A 23,937-nucleotide genomic window follows, 5' to 3' on the forward strand; every position below is an offset into this window, starting at 1 on the left:
TTGCTACAAACATGAGCTAGTAATTCAGGGGGCAGTCTATCATACTTGTCCAAATGTTTCCACAGTCATGGCTAGCAAGTCACCTCTGTGCTTACCATGAAACACTGATCTACCATCTTCTTGGTTTTCCTTAGATCCATGAAGACAGACACAGCTCTCTGTAATCTGTTGTCATGGGTTTTCATCCACAGTAACAAAAAATAGCAACTCTGATTTTGTAAACTATAGAACGGGAGAAAAATGTTCTGATATATAGCAGGGGGAAAGGACGATACATAGTACATCCTCATTACTTTTAGCTATGAGCTGTCAGTCTAAAGACATGCTATTTTATTTTACTAAGTTCCTATCTTTACTACAACATTAAATAGACTAGAGGAAACGCACATATCACATTTTAGGAACAATTACATTGATTTTCTATACATCAGATTCACTGGGGAAAAGGTATTACCTGACGTTGGAAATTGAGTAACCGAAGTGCTTTTAGTTCCACAGTTGCTTTGGTTCGTAAATCTGGTGGCAAAGACCCAGGAAGATTTTCCAGTTCTTGTATCCTATGAGCTATGCGAGCCTGAAGTCTAAAGGAAACAGTACAGTAGAAGAGAGGATAGGTGGAGATATACGTTACAATGTAGTCTTCTATGAGCAACAATAGTGTAAGTTTTAAATTCATTATAAGATATAATCCAGAGACTGAGTGACAGTCTATTTCTCACACCCAATTAGGTTTCCATTTTAAAAAAATTATAAGGCCAGGCATGGTGGCACACACCTTTAATCCCAGGACTCAGGAAGCCGAGGCAGGCGGCTCTCTGTGAGTTCCAGGACAGCTGGGGCTACAGGAAGACTCTGTCTCAAAAAAACAAAACAAAACAAAAAAACATTTATAACATTTGCTTATTTATTCTGTGTAAGAGGTGGTACACAGGACATGGTTCCTGTGTGGTCAAAGGAAAACTTATGGAAGTTTATTCTCATGTGGGATCCAGGGCTTGAACTCGGGTTATCAGGCTTAGCAACAGGTGCCTTGACCTGCTGAGCCACCTCCCTGGGCCCCAAACTAGATTTTCTGATATTAAGTGTTAGAAAATCTCCCTTCGAATTACTAAAGACTACATATTACTCAACACCTTGACTTTCTATGTAACTTCTCTCTAACACCCAGAAAAGAAATTCATGCCACATCTAGAGGGAAAAAGAATGAAAAGTCCCTGCTTGCTCTTAACAGAGAAAATGAGAGGACGGTCTGACTGGCAGCCTCGTGCCCGGGTGGCCAGCGGGGAAAGCTAGGGCTGCAGTTCTCAGTTCTGTGCTGAGGTAACTGGGTTTCCTTGCCAACATGCTGGTGAAAAACAGAAGCTAAAGCAGACTGGCAAGAGCAGTTTCAGGAGCAGAGGCCACAGAAGTCAGCCAATCCAACCCGAGACACTCCGGGAGAGCCTGCCAACCACAACCACTTCCTGTGTGCACTGCTTGCTTGCGAAAAGACGACAAAATGGGCATTTTCAAAAATCAGGGGCAGCAGTAAATAACATTTCAAATCTAAGAGTTTCTAGAAAAGGATGCTGGGGGTTCTCATTTTAGACACCACCAAAATATAAGCACTTCCTCATAATGAAGCAGAGCACAAATAAAAGACACCTCTCTTCATTTGTTTGGAGTCTATGACTGTTCGTATTACACAAAGGAACTGGTTCTAAGCCTTATTTTTATTAATAATTACAGACCACCCAAATCTAGTTTTAGAATGACCCCCTTCCCCAAGTTTAGGACAAAATTGTTCGGGAATAGATTTCAAAAGAAAGAAATAATAAAATAAAATTTGAACTGGTAAATACTAACCACACAGTGTATTTACTGCAAATGTTAATGAACCTCCTCTTTCTCTCTCCTCTCTCTCTCTCTCTCTCTCTCTCTCTCTCTCTCTCTCTCACACACACACACACACACACACCCCAAGGTAAATATTATAATGAATCCATTTTACTAATGAGAAAACTGAAGGAATATGTAGGCACCACTGATCTAGTAAAGGAGGACTCCAAAACTGAAATCCTCATTTACCTGACACCAAAACCACTGCAATAAAAGAGAGGCAATGAACCTTCCCTTTCTGAGCCCTGGTCCTAGCTTAAAGAACTAAAACTAGGGATACTGTTAAAATGAATATAAAATTTATTTCAGCTTTCACGATGCTGCATTTTAGCATTAAAAACTAAAACTTGCTGCCAGGAGTGATGGTGTACACTTTAAATCCCAGCACTTGAGAGGCAGAGACAGGTGGATGTCTGTGAGATCAAGGCCAGCCTGGTTTACACAGTGAGTTCTAGACCAGCTGGGACTCCAAAATATCAGTAATTCATTTGCCCAAATACAAACAAAAAACTGAAAAAAAAAAAAAAGATTTGGAAGGAAATAAAATGTTGCGTTGTTCAAAGATTCTTTAAATGATTTTAAGGAACAGGACTCATTTTTTCATTGTCTTCACTGAAAATAGCACATGCGGTAGATTGCTGTTTGACTTGGTACATGTGCTGACTCAAACTTACTGAATGGCTTATCACCTTATGTGTTCCCACACTGTTGTTTTAGCCAAGTATAGAAGTTCAGTAAAAGCGCTCCCAAATGGTCTAACCATTCGCAGCTTAAAATTTGTTAGTTCAAACAACAATAGACTTTTACCATTTTACTCTTTCAGAACAATGATTCAAATCCTCTCAACTCTTTTGACATCTCTTTTATTGGTAGTGGTTACTGGATTATTATTGTGGTTTTTGTGTTACATTATATGCATTATATAAATTATTATTCAATTAATTTTTCTTATCTACTGATGTATCCCGAGTGTCCAAACAGGCAGCAGATGCTGCATATAAACATTTAAGAGAAAAATACATTTAAAGGGGAAAAAAACTTGAAACAACTTTTCCTTTGTAATGACTTTACTCCATATTATTAAGACCATATTAAAGGATTAAGTATTAGACCAGGGTAAGATGATGCCACCCACAATCCGGTTATGCTGTGTCCTTGGTTCTAGATTGCTTTCATTACTTTCCTTATTTGAATATCTTAGAACTTAAACTACCCCTCTGTATTCTGGCTCACTCTGAAAAGTGACTCAGGTGCTAAACTAAAGGAATGCCTGGTTCCCATCAATCTTCTAAAGGGCTATGGAACTAGGACTTAAAAAATAACCACAGGACACCTGGGCTGACAGTGCTGAGACTAAAACACTCAGAACTGGGCAGGAGGTGTAGAGTAGAGGGGGAAGTGGGGAGGCCAGCAAGGGCTTGTGGTGATGGAGTGTGGGTGTCTGGGGCCAGCACGGTGGTGGGCGGGAGCCAGGGGTGCACCTCTCCTTGTAATGCCTGCTTCTCTAAAGGAGAAGTGATTTGTTAGTGTATCTCAAGAGTTGCTAATACAAAAGAATCTTTGCTTTATGAAAGGGAGGCATGAAGTCCAAAGCACAAATTCAAGAGAAGAGCAAAAGCAGATTTCACAGCAAAATGATACACGCATGATGTGGCACACGGGGGGTGGGTGAAAGAGGGGCTTCTTTAACATAGAAGATTGCGTCTCTGTTGTTGTTGTTCTTAATAGAAATCTTCATTTTAAATAATGCTTCTCTCCAGACAATTTCATCTTCCCATCAATGGGATTCAGCAGGCAGTCCGATAAAGAGACTCAGGATTCTAAACTTCCTGAAACAACAGCAAGATGTAATCCTGCATGACTGCAGGTGACTCATTTAGAGTCCTCACGAGCACAGAAAATTGAAGCAGAATTAGGTCACTCAGGTTTTTCATACAGATTGAACAGTAAATCAAGAGAGGTTACTGTTCTGGCAAGAAAAAGAGTTCCATTAAAGGCAACAGATATTTGTTCAGGTCCAGAGGAGAAGTTTATGATTCCTGTAGGAGAGTTATTTGAACAGAAAATGACACTGGTACATTTTGTTCCTTCAAGGAGCTGAGTGATGAGAGAGAGAGAGAGAGAGAGAGAGAGAGAGAGAGAGAGAGAGAGATCAATCGATCACTTTAGTGACTCTGCTGGCAGAGCGGTCATTGGTAATTTTTGAGATTTCAGGGTTGTGATGGAGACAAGGGCAGAACAAAACAACAACAACAACAACAACAACACAGGTAAGCTATGCATACTTGTCTCTTAAAACCGTCAGGCTGAGTGCCCGTTTCCAAATTCAATTCTTGATCTGAGACCAGAGGTCTGGTGTAATTCAAAAGTGCCCTTCTAAAATAAACCCTTCTGAGTGTGAAATTCATCTTCCATGCAAACAACTGTGGAATTAGTTCACACGCCAATGTGCAGACTCCTGAAATTCTCCTGATCAGAATCTAACTCTACATGGAAGGAAATGAAGTTGGATATATTAAAAGGGACGAGTCCTGGCCTGAAAATCATAGAGTTGAGGATGCAAGGATGTAGTACTCTCTGATACCACAGATAAAAGCAATCAAGTTCCATCCAAAGAAAGTGGGCCAAAAAGAAAAGATCCAATCTAAATGGGGAAAAATGTTTTCAACCACAGGACTGTACATATCAGAGTCCAGTCTTCACAGGCAGAAATTCACTTAAGCTTCAACTGAATTTAAAAAGTCAATTAGGCAAAATTCTGATTTTATGGTAACCAAGAAGAGCAGCCAGCTGACTTAAAGAAATGTAATATTCTAATAATTTCTTTACAATGTTTGTAGACAAGGTACATGATATAGAGGCCAAAGAAATGAGCAACTGTTAAGGGATTTCTGTTGGATGATTTTTTTTTTCTCTCAAAATATGTCAAATTACAAATAAGGGTTTTTCTGTTTGTTTTTTAAGACTTTGTTCAAACATTTAGTCAGGTGATAAAGATACACTGGACCCCCGTGGTTACCAGACATAAGTCTAGTTAGCCATTCCACTACCCAGGGCAGAAGAGAAAAAGAATCTCAAAACTGTCTCTTGTGAGTATCCACAAAACTTAATTTAGCCCTTTCAATGGATGAACTTAATCTTTGCTGTTGAATAGTTCATCTTCATACAGGCAGAAGCCAGCTACTGTTACGTGAGTAAAGGAGAGAAGGCGTGCCCCAGCCACACTGCTGGCATAGACTCAGTCTTCTACAGATGGCCAGAGGGATATTCAGGCCAAACGATCTACCAGGCTTTGGACAAACCCCAGCTGTCCAGACTAACGATTTCACAACCACACAGCTTTAGCTTTAAAGAGGAGACATTTATCAAATAAGACATATGAAAAATTAAACCACATATTGCACCATACATAATTTATGGTTATTGGTTTATTTTTGTTTTTGTTTTGAGGTTCGGTTTCATTATATACCCCAGGTTCACCTTGATCTCATGATTCTCCTGCCTCAGCCTCCCAAGTGCTAGGATTACAGGCACGTACCACCATGCCTGGTTTGATACATAGATAAAAAGATACAGATACATACAATTTTTATTAATATAGGAAAATAGAGCTGGTGAGATGGTTCAGTGGGTAAAGGCTTGCCACCAAGTTTGAAGAACTGAGTTTGAGCTCTAGAACCTATACCAATTCCCACAAGTTGTCCTCTGACCTCCAATGCACACAATGGCGCACACATGCCAATATACACTAATAAATAAATGCAACAGAAATGTTTAAAATATAGGAAGATAAATAGGAGGATAACAACTTTGTATGCATTGAAATAGGCTCAATGGAAGTACTTAACACTGTAGGAGACCGTCAATTAAGATCATACTTTTTAAAAAAGTACTAATATGAGCTTATTATATATGAGAGTCCTGGAATTAAAATTCTATCAACAATGACAAAGAAATCTTATGAGTCCACAAAACAGTTTACACACACACACACACACACACACACACACACACACACACACACATACACACAAGCGTATATACAAACACCCATACACACATATATACATACATATACACACATTCACACATACACACAAGCGCGCATGGCTGAATAAAAGAAAAAGGCCAGACATTACACCTAAGATGTCTACATATAGGGAACACACACGAGATAGCAGAGCTACCAGCACCAGCAGCTTTTCACTTTCTGGGAAGGGCAAAAGCATGTTAGATCCTAAAAGTCAAAAGTGTAGAGTAGTCACACAGTTCTGCTCTATCCTATTACTTTTTTTTTTCCAGCTACTTCTGACTTTCTTCATTCAGCAGCATAAAGAAGAGATCACATCTGAAGATAGTTTTTCTGCACCAATGTCTTTGTACCCGACTTTATAATACACAGTGATTATTTACCCCAGAGAATCTGCCTATCATTGTTGAAAACGATCTGATGATGAGTATCAAGCACTGATCTTCAGGGTTACATGAAATGCTGGTAGTCACAACAAAAATGGTCCTAATGATGGTAGGCAGCAGAAATGAGGAAATAAAGTTATACTTCTCTATAAAGCTATCAAATGTTACCGAGATGCTTTCAAAATAAGTCTTGAAATCAGTTATATTTTTTATCTAGTCTAATAATTAGTTGCATGCTATTTAATAAAGGTTAGGGTCATGTTTTAAAAGGAAGCCGAAACATTGCTTACTAGTATTCTCTATAATTTTTAAGATCTAAATTTTCTTTTAAAGTAAATATTCAACAAACGGCATCTAATATTATTGAATGTTTCTATAACATTTTTATCTTTCTAACACCATGAAAAACTATAATCCTTTTAATATATGAGTCAGAAAAGAGGCATAACTTGACAGAGACAACATAGTTAGTTACTGACAGAGCATACTTCCAAGCAGGCTAAAGAATCCACAATCTTAGCTTTGTTTTATCTTGGCTCAGTATTTATTGGACTTATTCTTCATTGCCATTAACCATTTATTTGGAGGGTCTGCTAACTAAAACCTGTGGGCCAAATCTTACCCAGAGCTGTTTTTCTAAATAAAGTTTTATTGGAACAAAGCCAACCTGCCACTGGTCTATGGGTGTTTCCCCACAAAAAGGGCAGAGACTATTTTTGTATGAGACATATGGCCCTGCAAAACATAAACTATTTTCCATCTGGTCCTTTACAGAAAAAAGTTTGCCAGTCCCTAATTTAAACACAAATGTGCCAAATCAGGTGACAAGTATTTGGATTAAGAGTTTAAATAAGGACCCCATTTGAAGACAGATATATAAGGTTTACCCCTAAAGCTAGGCCAAGCATTAGACAAAAACACGAGTGAATTAAAACACAGAATACATTCTACCAAGCTACAAAGCATGTTTTAGTATCATGAGCTGCCACTAATCTGAAGGTCAGACCCACACAACACACTCAACATCTTACCACTTCACAGTCATTCAAGGACACATGCTGACAATCAAGGAGGATGCACTGCAAAATCCGTGTGAGAGGGCCATGACCTTGGATTCAGGAACTCAGTGCTGGGCTTTTGATCTTTGAATTCCAAGTTCCTGGCAAGTGGTAGGAGTAGATAAAATTTTCTGACTAATTAAGAGAAAGTTATAGTCTGTTCTACCCAGCACCACCATAGCATGTGGACTTCCTCTGTAACTCTGTTCTGAAATCGTCATCACAGTTTGAGTTGCCTCTGAAGTTTCCCTTCACCTCTCTGTGTTCAGTAATATACAAGGACACGGTCCAAGGGAGACCCCTTAACCCCTGGACCTATGGCGCTTGCTCATGACCTGATTCCATCACCCTCCGCGCAGGCAGTACAGTACCTGTACTCGCGCTCCTGTAGGATCTCCACAGGGTCCAGGCCTTGCGGTTTCTGGATGGGGCTGATGCGGCTCTGCTTCTGCTGCAGCTGCAAGACGGGTGAGGGCTGCCCTGGGACGGGCTGTGGCACGGAGGGCCCGGGCACAGCAGTGGCCTGGGGCTGTGCGGTGGCTTGGGGCGCAGGTGAGGGCCGGCCACTGGGTGCAGGAGTAGTCAGTTTCTGTGGAGTGCTGGGACCACCCAGCAGCAGCTCCTGCCCAGGGCCTGTGGGACAAGAGGGACATGGGCAGGACAGGACAGAAGGAAGGACACCCACTGGCCATGCCTAGCTCCTCCACCCCTCAACCACCACCCAAAGATAGGGACCCAAGTGTCTTAAACACCTGGGAGGAAACAAATGGAGGGAGGAGAGAAGAAAAGGAAAAGGGAGAATAATGGACAGTGGAGCCCACAGGGAAATGGCATGACCCAATGAACAGTGTCAAACACAGTCCCCAAATGACTCCTAGTTGTAATAAATCAATGACAAGTTCATTTTTATACACAGCTGGCCTGGAACTTGATATATAGAGCACGTTGGCCTTGATCTCACAGAAATCACCTGCCATTGTCTTTCAAGTGCTGGAATTAAAGGTATGTGCCACCACGCCTGCTCAGCAGCAAGCTCTTTTAAAAAACATATTCTTTTTATTTGATGTGTATGAGTGCATTGCCTCCATGTAAGTGCACCCATGTCATGCAATGCCAGTGAAGGTCAGAAGAGAGCATTGGATTCCTCTGGAACTGGAGTTACAGAAGGTTCTTAGCTGACACGTGGGTGCTGGGAATCGAACCTGGGGTCTTCTGCTGAGCCAATGCTCCTGCCCCCAAAAGTTCCTTTTTTAATGTGGCACTCAACAGTGGTTTTCAAAAACAAACAGTGGTGGATTCAGTCTTCACAAAATAGAGTTATACAACAATTGGGTATAATGGATGTGGCTAAAGTTCCATTTTGCAAATTGTTGTTAGGTTCCTGTATTCTGTCCCAATACCCCTTGCTGGCTGAGCTCCAGCACCTAGAGTGTGAGGAGCTTTCCGGTCTGGTGGGACTTAAAAGGAGTCCACGCTTTTCGTTAGTGGTCCTTACAGCATATTTCAGGCTTAGTGAATCCCAGGAACTAAATTTTATGCATATTGTATATGAGCAAAATATGTCTTAAAATATTCAATATTAGAAGAAACATATGCTTGTTTCCTCTAATAAAAATGAGCAAATATTAAGATTAAAGACAGCCTTTTCCTCCTATGATCAGAAGAAAATGGCATGCAACCTTTAACCTATCTTTGAAGTGTGGCATGTGAAACAGACTGTAACCCCAGCACTTGAGACATGGAAACAGGAATCATGAGTTCACGGACAGCCTGGGCTACATGAGACCCTATGTAAAAAATAAAATAAAAACAAAACAGATCTTTAAGTAGTGTTAATTTCTGTTACAACCATTTTCTGCATTAAACTTCAAGAGTTTCAATTAATTGCTAGATACAGATCTGAAATAAGAAGTGGTTCAGGCTAAAGACTGGTGCCATGGTTAAGAGCACTGGCTGCTCTTGTAGAAGACATGGGTTCAGTCCCCAGAACCCACATGAAGGCCAACAGTTCTTCATAACTCCAGCTCCAAGGGATCCAACGCCCTCTTTTCACCTCTGTGGGCACTACATGTATGTGGTACACGCACATACATGGAGGCAAAACACCCATGCACATAAAATGCAAATAAAATTTAAAAATTTTAAAGCTCTTAAAATAAGCATTCCAATTCTCCCAAGTGAGTTTTCAGTTTCCTTAAAATTATAAATAAGATTATGGATGATGCCAGAAAGGTTAGTAAATTTTAAAAAACAAAGAATCTCAGTCAGTATCTACTAAAAGCACAAACAGGCATTCTTCCAAGTATTTCCTATATCCTTCCAAAGGGAATAAAAAATAAAGCTATTAAGAAATAATGATCTATATACTTCAGAGAGACTTAATAATTAATCATACAAAGGCATCATTATGAAATCTAGAATATATTTATTCAAGTTCTGACAAATACCACTTAGAAATGGGCTTCAATGACAATCCAAAGAAAGCCATAAGTAAACATTTTGACAGGAGGAATGTGAAGAATTAGTACAAACTGCTTAGGGAAGTGTCAGTGTAGTGTGTACATGTGTCTGTCTGTGTGTCTATGTACAGGGTTGAAGGGGAGGCACATACATGCTTCTTCTTTCCCCTCCTGAAATTAGGCAAAACTTCCCAAGCAATATAGACATAGAATTTCTTCCTAAGTTAATTTGTAGTCCCGGTCTTCTTCAGGGTTATTTACAAAAAAAAAAAAAATTCTTGGAGAAAATGTACAACTCTTTATTTTCTTATTTCTGATAGCTACCATCTAAAGACCTTTTTCCTCAGCTAAATACTTTCTGATTTTTGTTTTCTGAATGGGATATCTTTTACATAATGCATATATATATTTGTTACACTTTTTATTTAGAATTATTTTCATCCATATTTAAGAAACCAACTTCTAAACATTAAATCTCAGCATGTGTGAAGCACTGAAATGAGTTAATGAAGGAAAGTTTTAGAATATTTTTCCCAGAGGTCTTTAAGATAGGAACACTGTTCTTTGCACTAGTTTAGGTAGGCAGTCAAATGGCAGAAGATACAGATTTCTAATACTTATTTAAAAAATTTAGTTACAGGTATATATTTCTTTGTGTTTGGTGGGGGAGGGGAATGCATATGGCACAGTGCATGTGTGGAGGTCAGAGGAGAGCTGGCAGGAGTTGGTTCTAGGGATCAGACTTTGGTCGTCAGGCTTGATGGCAAGCTTCTTTACCCACTGAGCCATTTGGCTGGTCCATATTTATTGTAAATTTCTCTGATTCTATGAATCATTTTAATAAGTTCAAGAAGCAATTCCAATTAAATATATTGAAAGCTTTAGTCTAAACATGCTAAACAGAGAATTTGTTACTTTCAGATTCTCTAAATAGAAATAACCTTTGATAAAAAGATTTAGGTCTCACTGATTAGACAACCTCATTGTAATGACTTTAAAGTCCATCTCCATCTCGAAAGCACCTTCCCTCCTTTCAAAGTTCAGGTAAATCAAACATCCTAACAATAAAACATCAGTACATACTTCATTCATCCCAGGTCCTCCCTTCCTTAGCAAGATTACTTAGAAATACAGACGCAGGATGCAGAAGCCTATCAGGCCTTCAGGTACCTTTAAGTTACTATTTTTAACTATTTAATCAAAGAAAGGTATCCAGGGTACATTTGTTATCTAGCCATCTTTAATCTGTTTCTCCAAGCTAGATCTGATCTACACATAGTTAGCCTTATTCAATGACTAAATATAAAGATACTGAAATCTGGTTGATTCATCCTTAATATTGAGTAACAGAGGCCATGGACTTAACACACTCAAATCTCTAATTTAAAAGCACTAAGGTATTCTGCATAGGTACATTTTTTAAAGTTCTGTATCTTTCCAGAAGAAATGGTAAGTTTCATCTCAGCCCTATCACCCAGCAGCTGTATGGGTCTGTCCAAATTACCAAGCCCTGTGCCTCAGTTTCCTCATCTGCAGAATGGGAACAGTAACAATACCTCTTTCAGCCAATGGTAGCTAGGATTCAATGAGATCATTTGCCTCTACCCTCAACTTTTCCTCTTTATTGACACCACAGACAGGACAGGCGGAAAAGAAGTCTAATGTAATTACCGTACTCCATTTAACCGAAAACCCCATGAAAAAAGAAAGCACTTCAGGAATTTGGTACCCTATTAGCTGACAACTTTGGGAGTATGCTTTACTGTGAGAGATTTCAAAATATTTCTATAGTTTAATACAACTCAGCACAGGCATCCCTCAGATAAATCAACTGGCCATGTGTGTGCTGCCCACTGTTCTGAGGGCCACTTTAAGCCAAGTCCATCTTCTAGCTAAACGCAAGATCACTTATTGTGTGGGTATATTTTCTCCTCTCTCTGACTGAATAAATACTTTTATTTACAGAGACTAGGAAGACAAATGCAGCTCGATGCAATCATATTCAGGATGTGACCACCTATCTAGCAGGTTCCATGCCATCCAGCAGGCAGCTTACAAAAAGCACTGGCATTCATCCACAGAACCCACTTCCTCCGCACCAGACACTGGTGGTCAGCTACCTAAGACCTTTTCCTGACTCCTTCAAATTGAAAACAAATGTCATTCTTCAGTTGTCCTCTTACCCCCTCTCTAGCATAAACAATTCACCCATGGCCTCCTTGTCCACTTTGCCAGAAAACAGTATCTAGCCAAATATTCTCATTTCTTATGGAATATGACAGGTGAGAAATACAGAAGGCTTGAGCAGTAACAAAATGAAGTCACTCTGTGGACAGGGGTCTGATAAGGTAGGAGCAGGCACAGAAGGCAGATTATTAAAAAGAACCCCCTTCTTCTGGAAATGGCCCATAAAATGCAGGCACAATTAGGTACTGGTTACACACCTGCACCCAGATAATTGAAACTTTGCTCTTTAAATTTCACTACTTGCTTTACCCCATTATCTGAATGGAAAGATTTCTCAGATAAGGAATTCAGCATCCTACCTTCTTAAACAATACAGGGGAAATAGTTTCCTGCTGAGCTGTGGTCATTTTCAAAACTCCTAATGCCTGTGACAAGGTTACCCCAGACAGGCTGCACGCACAATGGGTTATGCTCATATGACAAGAACCCACAATGTTATCTTTGGGGAGCTTTATTAGGTAATTTCTTCCCATCTGTCCACCTAGCTGGCAGCTATCTTATTAGTCCAGCTGACCTCTCTTAAAACCCTGTGGTTAAAACTGCACCAAGACGTGGGAAATGAAGATGGCCAGTGTGTCTAGAGTGAGATTAAAAGGGGCCATGACAGGAAGCTGTGCTCTGCTCTCTTTACACACAGAGTGAAGAGCTTGCGTTGTGGTGTACACACACATTGCACATCCTGGTCTTGAGAATTTTGGCCAGGAAGGTGGTACCCATTTGGGAAAATGGTCAACAACACAAACTGTCAAGTCAAACTGCTAGGGTCTAGATGTGGAGGCTCCCTCCACACAGGACAAGTGGCATATACGAGGACCTTACAGAGGATGGGACCTGGGCGAGCTAGCAGGAACTCAGAGAGTACACACAATTTTTCCTTCTATTTGGCTGAATTCTCAAGAGCTTTAGTTTTATAGTTTGTTTTTGCATGGATTTTTGGATGACCTTTCTGGTCTTACTGTTTATTCCTACCAAAATTTTTTACCTATCAAATGGCTCCCTGGTAGCCATACAGAAATCTGTATATAAAATGATACTTTTTTGTTCTTTAAAAATAATATACACAAAATCTTAAAATTTCTAAGGTCATAGCTTAGTCAATTAGTTCAAGGAACAAAATATATGTCTAGTCAAGGTTTATCTGAGAACATTTGGTTTTTGCCCAAGCTTTATCTACATAGCACATGGTAATTAAAAGTACCAGACTGGTGGAACTAACCTTCTTGGATATTTAACAGCCATACTTTGAGGCCTATACTAATCTGGTCAGAGGGACTTAAAGCACAGTTTTTGCTCCTTGCCCTCCAAGGTCGACTAAGTTCCAGGGGACTATGGAGCATCTCTCAAAATGTCTTGTAACTGTGGTGAGTGACCTGTCCTCTTGTTCAAGGGAGGCCATGGAGACCCCACCAGATGGACTTGAACCAGTGTCCAGTCTACAGAGGAGGGTCAACATAGAGGAAACATTTCCTCCATACTTCCAAATGAAGCCAGCCATAGTCGAGCAGGAGCTTTGACTTATCTTCACATAGATGGAACTGGTAAAAGAAAGGAGCCAGGGGCTCCTCCCAAACCCATGTGAGGATAGCCCATGTGACCTCTGAGGAACAGATCCTCAAACGACCTTAAGAGTAAAAATAAATTGGTTTATTTGGGCCAACTGTATGGGCTTAAACACCCAAAAAGAAAGTATAACCAAAGATTAAAGGGATCAGTATATTCTTTTAAGAGTTCAAGGGATTACACTAGGCTTAAGTCCACATAAAATGTTATTTAGACAATTATTTCTCATTGATGATTTTGTCTCTAATCAGAAAGTACTGCTCAGATGTAAGACTTCAAATCTTAGTCTGCAGTACTGTAGTGCCCACCTGTAGCTAAGGGAGACAACCAGCTATTGTTCTAAAATGATGGCTAAATTTGTTTTCTCCCCCCATCTAGAAGCCTTTGAGAGGGAACTGACACTGATTCTAGCCTCTCCAACAGCTATCAAAGAGCCTGAAAACAAATAAATTCCAATGGACTCTGATAAGAGCATTTGAAATTTGCCCTGGTCTAACCTTTTTCTGGCTCCCTGTCTAGAACTTGTAATGCTAACAACTCTCACCTTTACTTCTCCTTCACATCTCCTAGGCACCAGTCAAGGATTTTCTTATCTCCCTACAGTAAAGAGTTACACAATTTGGGAGTCTTTTAGATAGACCCACTGAAGGGGTATCCCAATTGCCTCACCCTGAATTGCTGTTCAGCATGGAAGAAGCCAGAGCAGTCTCTGTCCCAATTCCCCATTGGCAATCTAGGTAACCTCTTCAGAGGATGGTGTGATAAGAATAGAAGTTAGGAATTGGCTACGCAGTTAGGGTAAAAAGACAGAATATTAGCCAGTTTCTTGGCTAAGAGTCAAAATGCCCTTGGGCCTCTTAGCAATATACTCTGTTCCAAAGGCCAAAAATGTCAAAAGTATTTGGGATCTCTTATCTAATCCTAAAAGATTTCAGGGTTTACCTCTTCAGAGGGGAAAGCCCCATATAAAAAGGAAAGAGTACGTGAAGTTGTCAGGAAAAAGTGATGGGGAGATATGGGAGGAGTTGGAGGGGAGGGGAAGGAAAAGAGAGGGAGAGAAAGAAGAAAGAAAGAAAGAAAGAAAGAAAGAAAGAAAGAAAGAAAGAAAGAAAGAAAGAAAGAAAGAAAGCACGCACGCACACAGAGTTGTCAGGAAAAAGTGATGGGGAAATATGAGAGGAGTTGGAGGGAAGGGAGTGAGTGTGGATTTGATCAAAACACCTTATATGCACATGTATGAAATTCTCAGTAATTTTTTTTAAAACCCACTGCTAAATTGAGAAAGGTGGTACATTTCTGTAATCCTAGAATTTAAGTAGAGGCCAGGGGATTGTGAAAAGTCCTAGGCTAGTCAGTGCTACAAAGGGAGATCCTGTCTCAAAAATAACACAAAACAAAACAAAACAAAACAACATTGTTACAACTTTGTTAAATGTGTCTCCCCAAATTCCTATGCTAGAATCCCAACAGCATGGTGATGAGATTGGGAAGTAGAGTCTTCGGGAAGCAATTAAGTCATGCGGGAAAGCTCTCATGAAAGAGATTAGTGGCCATGTTAGAGGCTCAGAACATTTGCTCACCCTATACCATGCCAGGGCAAACAGCACAGGTGCCCTCTATGAACCAAAAAGCAATCAATCACATGGCAAACCTTCTAGTACCCTGATGTTGGACATCCGAGCCTCCAGAACTATCAGAAACAAACCTCTATTGGTTTGGTTTTGGTCTTGATTTTGTTTTATAACAGAATCTCATACATTCTTCAACTGACGATGACCTTGACCTCCTGAGTTTCTGACCTCTACCTCTCAAGTACTGGGATTACAGGTGTATACCATACCTGTCTAAAGATACCCATTTAAAAAATATATTATGGGGATGAAGAGATGGCTCAGCAGTTAAGAGTATTGGCTGCTCTTACAGAGGACCTGGGTTTGATTCCCAGAACCCACATGGCAGCTAACAATTATCTATAACTCCAGTTCCAGGGGATCCAACGACCTCTTCTGATCTCCACGGCATTGCATGACATGGGTACACTTACATACAAGTAGGCAATACACATAACATTAAAAATAAACAAAAAATAAAATACTTATATTTTTAAAAATATATAATTTTTATGTCTATGTTTATGTATGCAGCAAGGAAGTATGTGTACAGGGGCATGAAGAAGCCAGAAAAACACATCAGGTGGCCTGCTCCATCTCTTTCTGCTTTTTTCCCTTGAGACAAGATCTACAACTGAACCTCGAGCTAGGGTGGCATCCAGCAAGTACCAGCCATCTTCCTGTCTCCAACATCCCTTTCCCCTACAACATCAGGGTTACAGGTACATATAGTCACACCCAGCTTTTTACATGGGTTCTAGGGACTCCAACTTAGGTTTCACACTTACTCAAAAAGCACTCTTAGCCACTGAGCCACCTCCCTAGTCAAGAGGATCACTTCTAATGCTACAACTGACAAAACGAGTTTATCGTTCAGGTATCTCTATTCTTAGAACTAAATCTATCAGACAAGAAACAGAAACTCAAAAGGTAAAGTATATGAAACAAATATCAATCTGAATTCTTTCTCCTTATTCAGGTTCCTAAACCTAAGAAGATAAATATCCCAGATTAATTGCTCTCAGTGATTAGCACATCAGAGCTTATCCAAATGAGTGGAATCCAGTCACAGGAAATGGTATCAGTGTCTTGGAGAGCATCCCACTCACCACAAATAAAACTGTTTATCCAGTCCGCTCATTTGTTTGTTTCTTTCTTTTACTTTCCTCCTGAAGGGTGGGGGGCATTTGTGCCACAGCACATATGTGGAAGTCAGAGGACAACTTTATAGAATCAGTTCTCTCCCTCTACCTTTACATGGGTTCCAGGGATGGAATTCAGGTGGTCCATTAGGTTTGTGGGACAAGTGCCTTTACCTGCTGATTCATCTTGCTGGCCTTGTTCATACAATCCTTAACAAAACTATACTACAGAATATAACCTTCATATACGATCACTCTAAGGTCCCTTGTATCTCTAAATTCTATCACCACAAAAAAGCTATGTCCCTAGAAGGCTGTGCAGAGGACTACACCATCTCCACCTACTATGCAATAGCATAGCTTCTGATTTTTATCCCAGGGAGTCTAAGAGCATGCCATACGAATATGTTACTCTATTAGCAACAAATTTTAGTAACATTTTTACTATGCAAAGCCTTTTACAATAATAATAATAATAATAATAATAAACAATAATGAAAATGCAATAATAACCAGGCTTCTGTATCTATGAGTTCCACCTCTGTGAATTGAACCAACTACGATGGAAAATATTCAGGAAAAAAAATCCATCTGTGCTGAGCATGTACAGACTTCTTTTTGTCATTATTCCCTATACAATACGTTGTATCAGCTATTCATATAGCATTCACATTATATTCAGGACTTCTCATAAGTAATCTAGAGACGATAAAGTACGCAGGAGGATATACATAGCTTATATGCAAATCCTGCACTTTTTATGTAAGGGACTTGAACATCACAGGTCTTGGTATCCACTGGGGGTCCTAGAAGCAATCTGCCTCAGATACCAAGGAATGACTGTAATTTGAAGAATAATCACACCTGGGAGATCGACTTTATATTCTCATGCCAGAAATGGCTTTGTGTCCTCTGAGAAATTGGTAAGCAACTTCCTTCTGAATGGTGAGAATTAGATACATGACCCTATCTCCTTGTGGCTCTGTTAGGAAGCTCGAGTCATCTTTGAAAGCTCAGTCACCGCAACTGTGAGGGCTCTTGTGGGCTCTATATTCCTGACCTCGATTTCTTGCTTCTTTTAAATTTTCCCTTGCCTCTGATTCTCTATTTGATAATTATTTTACTACAGGCCTCCTGGAGGTCTCCTCAAATGCTCAAATGTTTTTCCAACAAAAAAGGTAATAAATAAATAAATCAACAAATAGAGAATGGCTCAGCTGGGGGCCAATTTGAGAAGGGAGTTTTGTAGAAAGATGCAGTGGATACAGAGGTTCCTAACCTGGAGTGTATGGATGGGCTTCCAAGCAAGCTTGTACCTCTTAAAAGAGAATGCAAGATCATGGGAGAATGTGCTTTTTCTCTAGATCCACAGCTTGCATGAGAGTCTCCGATTAAAAAACACTGCTCTAGGACTCTATAGCAGGAAACCAAGAATCTCAGCTAATCTGAGTGGAGCAAGAAAAGGGAGGTATGGAAAAGGGCTCAGTCAGCCAGCCCCAGGCTGTCAGACCAAGCTATTGCTGCTCTGTGTGAGCAGGCTTCTTGTCCAAGCTGGACCATAGTGTTATTCATTTGGTTTCACATTAACCTACCAGATGGTCTGTTGAAGCTAACAAGGGCAGCCTGCGTCTGCTGGGGCTGTGGTTGTGGAGCCTGCTGCTGGGGCTGCTGCTGGGGCTGCTGCTGCTGTTGCTGCTGTTGCTGTTGCTGTTGTTGTTGTTGTTGCTGCTGCTGCTGCTGCTGCTGCTGCTGTTGCTGTTGTTGCATGCCAGGCAAGGTCCTTTTCCCCTGGACTGCAAGCTGCAGTGTTTCTGGGAGGGGCTGGCCCCTGGCCAACATTTTGTAAGCTAAAATCTGAGCCCGAAGTTGATGCAACTGGACAGGACTGAAAGGTGAGGGACCTCTGTTGGGCTGGTTCATTGCCTGCAGATCTGCTGGGATGAGGGGCCCTGGCTGGCTCGGTGGCATCTGGGGTGGGGTTGGGCCTCCTCCAGATAAAGGGCTGGAGACGTGATCAGGGGCTCCCAAAGGCGACGGGTGTGGTGACATATAACCTAAAATAAAACACAAGATCACAGGCTGTAGAAGATGACCCTGAGAAAGAAGTATTCCTAAATACTTCAATGATTTTCTAGTGTGATACTATATGATAGAAATTTAAATTATGGATAGGCTAGCAATTACATATAGTTTAGAAGTTTAATATATATTATAAGCTTCATATATAATTTATAATTATCTAGTAAGCATGTTTGAAAAAGTAAAAGAAACAGGTAAAGGTAATTTTGGTAACAGTTTATTTAATATCCCAAATATCAGCATTTCAAAACATAATATAATTGATGAGCTATTTTGCATTCTTTCTGTTATAATGGGTCTTTGACATCTGGTATTTTACACTCACAGAATATCTCAGTTTGTACTAGCCACATTTCAAATGATCAACAGCCACTTGTACCCTAGAGGGCAAATTGTTACTGATTATTATACACCTGAAGGAAAGATGGTGAAGCACAGTAATACACATCAGAAAGGAGCTCCAATCTAAACAAAAACATCAAGAGATCTAATATAGCTCAGTGCAGAGTATACAAATGAAATCAAATATTATATAGTTTATTATCATGCAAGTTGCAAGTAATTGCAAATTACTGAGGGCCTGCCATGTTGTAGCCACTGTGCAAGGAGAGTATACTCCATCTCACCTGAGCTCACACAGAAAGACTGATTCAAGGACTAAATGCAGGTTGATTTATGTGGGCGGTGCAGGGACAGTGGTAGGGGTTTGGAAAGGTGATATATGAGAGGGAAGCCAGCCAATAAAAAGTACATTACTAAGCTAGTTGCTGCAGTGGGCCCTGAGGATTAGTCTACTGCAGAAGTTCTAAGACATACAAGAAATAAACTTGTCTACAATTATCCCAGAGAAGGAGTAAAGAAGCCACGATATTTAGACTCTTACAGCTATTAGTCCCTAGTTAAGTGACCAGTTATCACTAATGCTCTGGGGTGTGTGTGGGGGTGTCAGACTCCTGAGGATGCTCTACTGTCAATATTGCGGATGTCACCAGTGGAGGTGAATCAAGATGGTGATTTGATTCCACCTAGTAGACATCACGTAGGTGGAGGCACAGAAATGGCAAAAAGGACTCAAACACAGAAGGGAAGGCAGAGACTGCATCAGTCCTCACAGCAGCCCTGGGAAGTTATGTGCTGTTACCTCATATTCTACGGTAAGGACACTGAGGCTCAAAGAGTGAGTTCCTCAGTGTCACGTAAGTAAATCTTAGAAGCTCAAGATTTAAACAAAGGTCTGTCTGGTTCCAATGTACACACTCCATGATCTAATATACATTTTGTTATGTCAAAGTAAGTCAAGTATTTACAAATATCAAGGATCTGGGGTGAAGAGATGGCTCGGTGGTTAATAGCACCTCTTCCAGAGGACCCTAGTTCAATTCCTAGAAACCATATAGAAGGACTCACAACTCCATGCTCCTGGGGAATCCGATGTCTCTGGCCTCTGTGGGCAGCGGCACTCACGTGCACATACACCCCCCCACACACACGTACATACACATATTTAAAAATAAAATAAAAATCTTTAAAAGTTTCAAAGATCTCTAGGCATACCACATAGGATATAATACAGAAATGAAAGTCACCTGTTTGCGTTGCAAGATATCTAAGTGGGGAAATTAAAGGACACTTTTCTAGGGGAAGACAAAAATGCACAAAAATTTCAAAGAAGTTATTTCAGAAGATGACGTGCGTAGTTTGGCTAAACACTTCCTAGAACATGTGACTGAGTGTTCTGGGAGGGAGATTCAAGAGGGAAGAGGGAGCAAAGTAGCTACAGCAACCAAATAGTTGCCTTAAGTTTAAACAAAGAGCCTATTTTAATCAGACAAAGGAGTTCCAAAACAGAATCAGACATATATAGATGGAAAACTTTATTCTTCAACGAATGTATACATTTGACAATTATCATAAAGGCCATCATGTGGCTGGTTATTAGGTAAGTGCTGTGTGTTTGAACCTATGTCAAGTTTGAATGAAAGAGCTATATGCTTCTCTGCACAGTTACAGAGGTCTACAAGTAGGTGATGTCCACAGACTACCACCATTCTGAAGACCAGAAAAGAAATAAAGGATAAAGTCACTTTTATCTCCAGTTGCCATTTGGACAAAAATTGGTTTTGTTCTATTGATGGTAAAAACTGGAACTCCATTTAGGGAACTCCTACCCTGGAGAGAAAGGAGAGAAGTGCTAGGTCTCATTACCCTACTTCATCAAGGAGCACAAAACAGGGCCATGATTAGGGTTTTAGTTAGTTGGTTATATAAGTAAGCCAAAGAAATCCCCCTGAAGTCAACCTGTTAGACCAGCAGAAATTTAAATTCCAACATGTTATTTATAAAAACTAGATAGGGGCCGGGCGTGGTGGCACATGCCTTTAATCCCAGCACTTGGGAGGCAGAGGCAGAGGCAGGCGGATCTCTGTAAATTCGAGGCCAGCCTGGTCTACATAGTGAGTTCCAGGACAGCTGGGGCTACAAGGATATCCTGTCTCAAAAAAAAAAAAAAGGCCAAATAAATAAATAAAATTGAAAAAAAAAAACAACAACTAGATAGGGTATCCATAATAGAGTCTCAATTTTTGTCATTTGCTTGTTAATGAAGCTTACATTCACCCTTAATTGTAAACTGGTACAAAATGGCTGTTTGTTCATTATGTACCTTTCTGGCCAGCTGAGTCTACTACAAAGGGGAAAATCTCTCTACCAAACAACTTTACATTTTCATAGCAGAAAGATACTAAAGGAGGTTAAAAATGAGTCATGAGGCACCTGCTTCCCTGTCTTTCCTGTTTTCTAACACTGTCAATTATAAGCTCACCCACGACAAGTCATAGGAGGCCTGATACAATGGACCAAAATGTTAGACAAACCAGTATACACTGCTTAAGCATAACACAGGTTATCAAATCTATAAATAAGGCTTTGTTATGTGGTGAGCCCAAAGGGCAGACAATATCGTAAAGATGAGACAATTACAAATGAACTCAAACTCTGAAGAGAGAACCTGCTGTCTGCACTCCAAAGGCCCATGTATTGAATGAAGGTTTGGGCCTTGGGTTGGCACTACTAGCAAATGGCAGAAACTTGAATTGGTGCCCACTAGAAGGAAGTCAGGTAGTTGGGGGTGTGCTACCAAAGGGGCTATTAGGACCCTAGCTCCTTCCTGTCTGTCTCTGCTTCTGGGGTACTGTAAGTAAGTAGGCTTCCTTTATCCCCAGCTCTTGCTACAGTGTACTAATTCATCACAGACCTAAGTTCACTGAGCCAAGATGGATTGACACATCTGAAATTGAACCAAAATAAACTTTCCCTTCTTCTAAGTGGATTATCTAGAATATTTTGTAACAACGATGCAAACTAACATACCTGGTCACTGTGAAATCATTGTTGAAAAAGTTTTTGGTGAGAAGGAAATTGACAAAATAAAAAGTATATTGCAGAATAAATCAATACAGTAAACAACTTAACCACAAATTTGATAAGAAACTGGACGTGGGAAGAAATAATTTCCCGGAATTTTCAGATGTTATTAAATCATTCTGTCACCATATAACATTAAAAATGTGACAATGGCCGGGCGTGGTAGCGCATGCCTGTAGTCCCAGCACTTGGGAAGCAGAGGCAGGCGGATCTCTGAGTTCAAGGCCAGCCTGGTCTACATAGTGAATTCAAAGACAGCTGGGGCTTACAGGGGGACCCTGCTTCAAAAAGACCAAAAAAAAAAAAAAAAAAAGTGACAATGGCTCAGCTACAAAAAGAGATTTTTTTCTATATGAGCAACATTCTATAAAACTTAAGGAAAAATAAGACGCTAAATGATGCAACAGCGTAACGTATTTTGGTAATTATCCTTAGTTGAGAAAATAGAAATGAAGAAATTGCCTCAGAGAGAATATGCGTGTGTCTTAGGATGACATTGTTGATGCAGACATAGCTCTTTTGGAAATTTTGTTTGATTTACTCATTCAAAAGTAGTCAAGGAAATGGCAGCTTTCCTTTCGTGGTCTTCAAGAGGCATTATCTCCCCAGCTTCACCTTGCCTTAGAGAGAAGCAGTAACCTCTCTCCTTATCAATAATCTCAAACTTTTAGGTACCAATTGTGTATGAGTCTCTCTCTCTCTCTCTCTCTCTCTCTCTCTCTTCCCTCTCTCGCTCTCTCTCTCTCTCCACACACATAAATATCTACATATATATATATATCCATATCCCTGCCTATAAAATAGGCTTTTTCTATCCACCTTGCTAAAAATAAACATTGAAACCATAAGGTGCACAATTCAGTATTTATTGAATGAATGGTTTTGCCTTCCAACCAATACCAAGACTAAAGTCACTTAATAGGTTGTGAAGTAATTAAAGCTGGCAGCCTTCTCATCAGTACTGCACCTTTCTGTACCCATGTGTTTAGAAAGGAGTTTCTACGATGGATTTTTTTTTTTAAATACATGCTATCACCAAGCCCAAATTCCTTTTAGATCATTATACAGAATAGAAATGCATTATACCAACACTGCATTATTCCAAAATACACCCTTAAATAACTTATTCCCCAACCTACAATGCACTTTACTTTAGGGAATAATATTACATGCTAGTTCTCTCTCCATTGACTGCAGACCTTCGCACTTCAAAGTAAGTATAACTTACAGGATTTATGTAACAACTGAGATCTATTTAAAACTGTTGACTTTGAAATATATGGGCTTGTTTCTCTATTTAATGGAATAAAGTTTACAAAGTATTTATCCAGTTGAGTGCTAGTGATGCTGCCAAGTGCTGGAAGTAGGTAAGTAGGTAAGAAAGTTCAAGGTAAGTAGGACATTCTTAATACGAAGAGTGGAACCAAGTGATGAGAAAAATTTAAATGAAACAAATGCAAAGGTGCTCTCGATGATACTGTGTGTACTTAAGGTGCTTCTGGTTGTTTGTCTCCTCAGGACTTCTCACGCAGCATCACTTCTAGACATACTAACGGGCCAGGAGCAGAAAGATAAAGCCCCTGGCTTTAGAAATCACTGCACAGAACACCTCTATACCTTCCATATGCTAAAAGTAAGATCTTCAGTAGCTCTCTGAGCATACATGCCCCCCTCAGAATTTAAATGATGAACCAGAACCATCCTTTTAATTCATTCTCGGTATTCATGGGTCAAAGTACTTCTTCCTATACTATCAAAAACCATAATCCTTCAGATTGCTTTTCTAACAAGGTGAAGATTCTATGAGTCATCTATGACCATTACGATTGCCCGCCACCTCAATTCAGATCAGACCCTGGGGTGATCAGAAGACAGCAAACAAGAACATTGGAGCACTCTCATGTCAGCCTCCTTGACTTGCTTAATTATATTTCAAAGAGAAAAAAACTGTGAACACATTTTTCTAAATCCTCACAGCCAAGTTCTTCCCCTGGTGGATCTGACTGTAAACAGAGGAAATCTCATATACACTTAATTAATTACAAAGGAGTATATACAGCATAAA

General features: G+C 40.0%; 1 protein-coding gene across 1 annotated transcript in view; it reads right to left on the reverse strand.

Annotated features, from left to right (window-relative positions):
- The window catches only part of Smarca2 (SWI/SNF related, matrix associated, actin dependent regulator of chromatin, subfamily a, member 2), a 184,032-nt gene that overhangs the window by 142,289 nt on the left and 17,806 nt on the right, over nt 1-23,937 (reverse strand). Inside the window, exons 4-6 of the mRNA XM_029567641.1 lie at nt 17,963-18,424; nt 7,724-7,985; nt 455-581 (exon numbers count right to left, since the gene is read on the reverse strand). Of these exons, the coding sequence (XP_029423501.1) occupies nt 455-581; nt 7,724-7,985; nt 17,963-18,424 (851 nt within the window). The remainder of the gene's footprint in view (nt 1-454; nt 582-7,723; nt 7,986-17,962; nt 18,425-23,937) is intronic.

The sequence above is a fragment of the Nannospalax galili genome, unplaced genomic scaffold, assembly GCF_000622305.1.
Source record: "Nannospalax galili isolate Female #2095 unplaced genomic scaffold, S.galili_v1.0 scaffold241, whole genome shotgun sequence".
NCBI lineage: Eukaryota > Metazoa > Chordata > Mammalia > Rodentia > Spalacidae > Nannospalax > Nannospalax galili.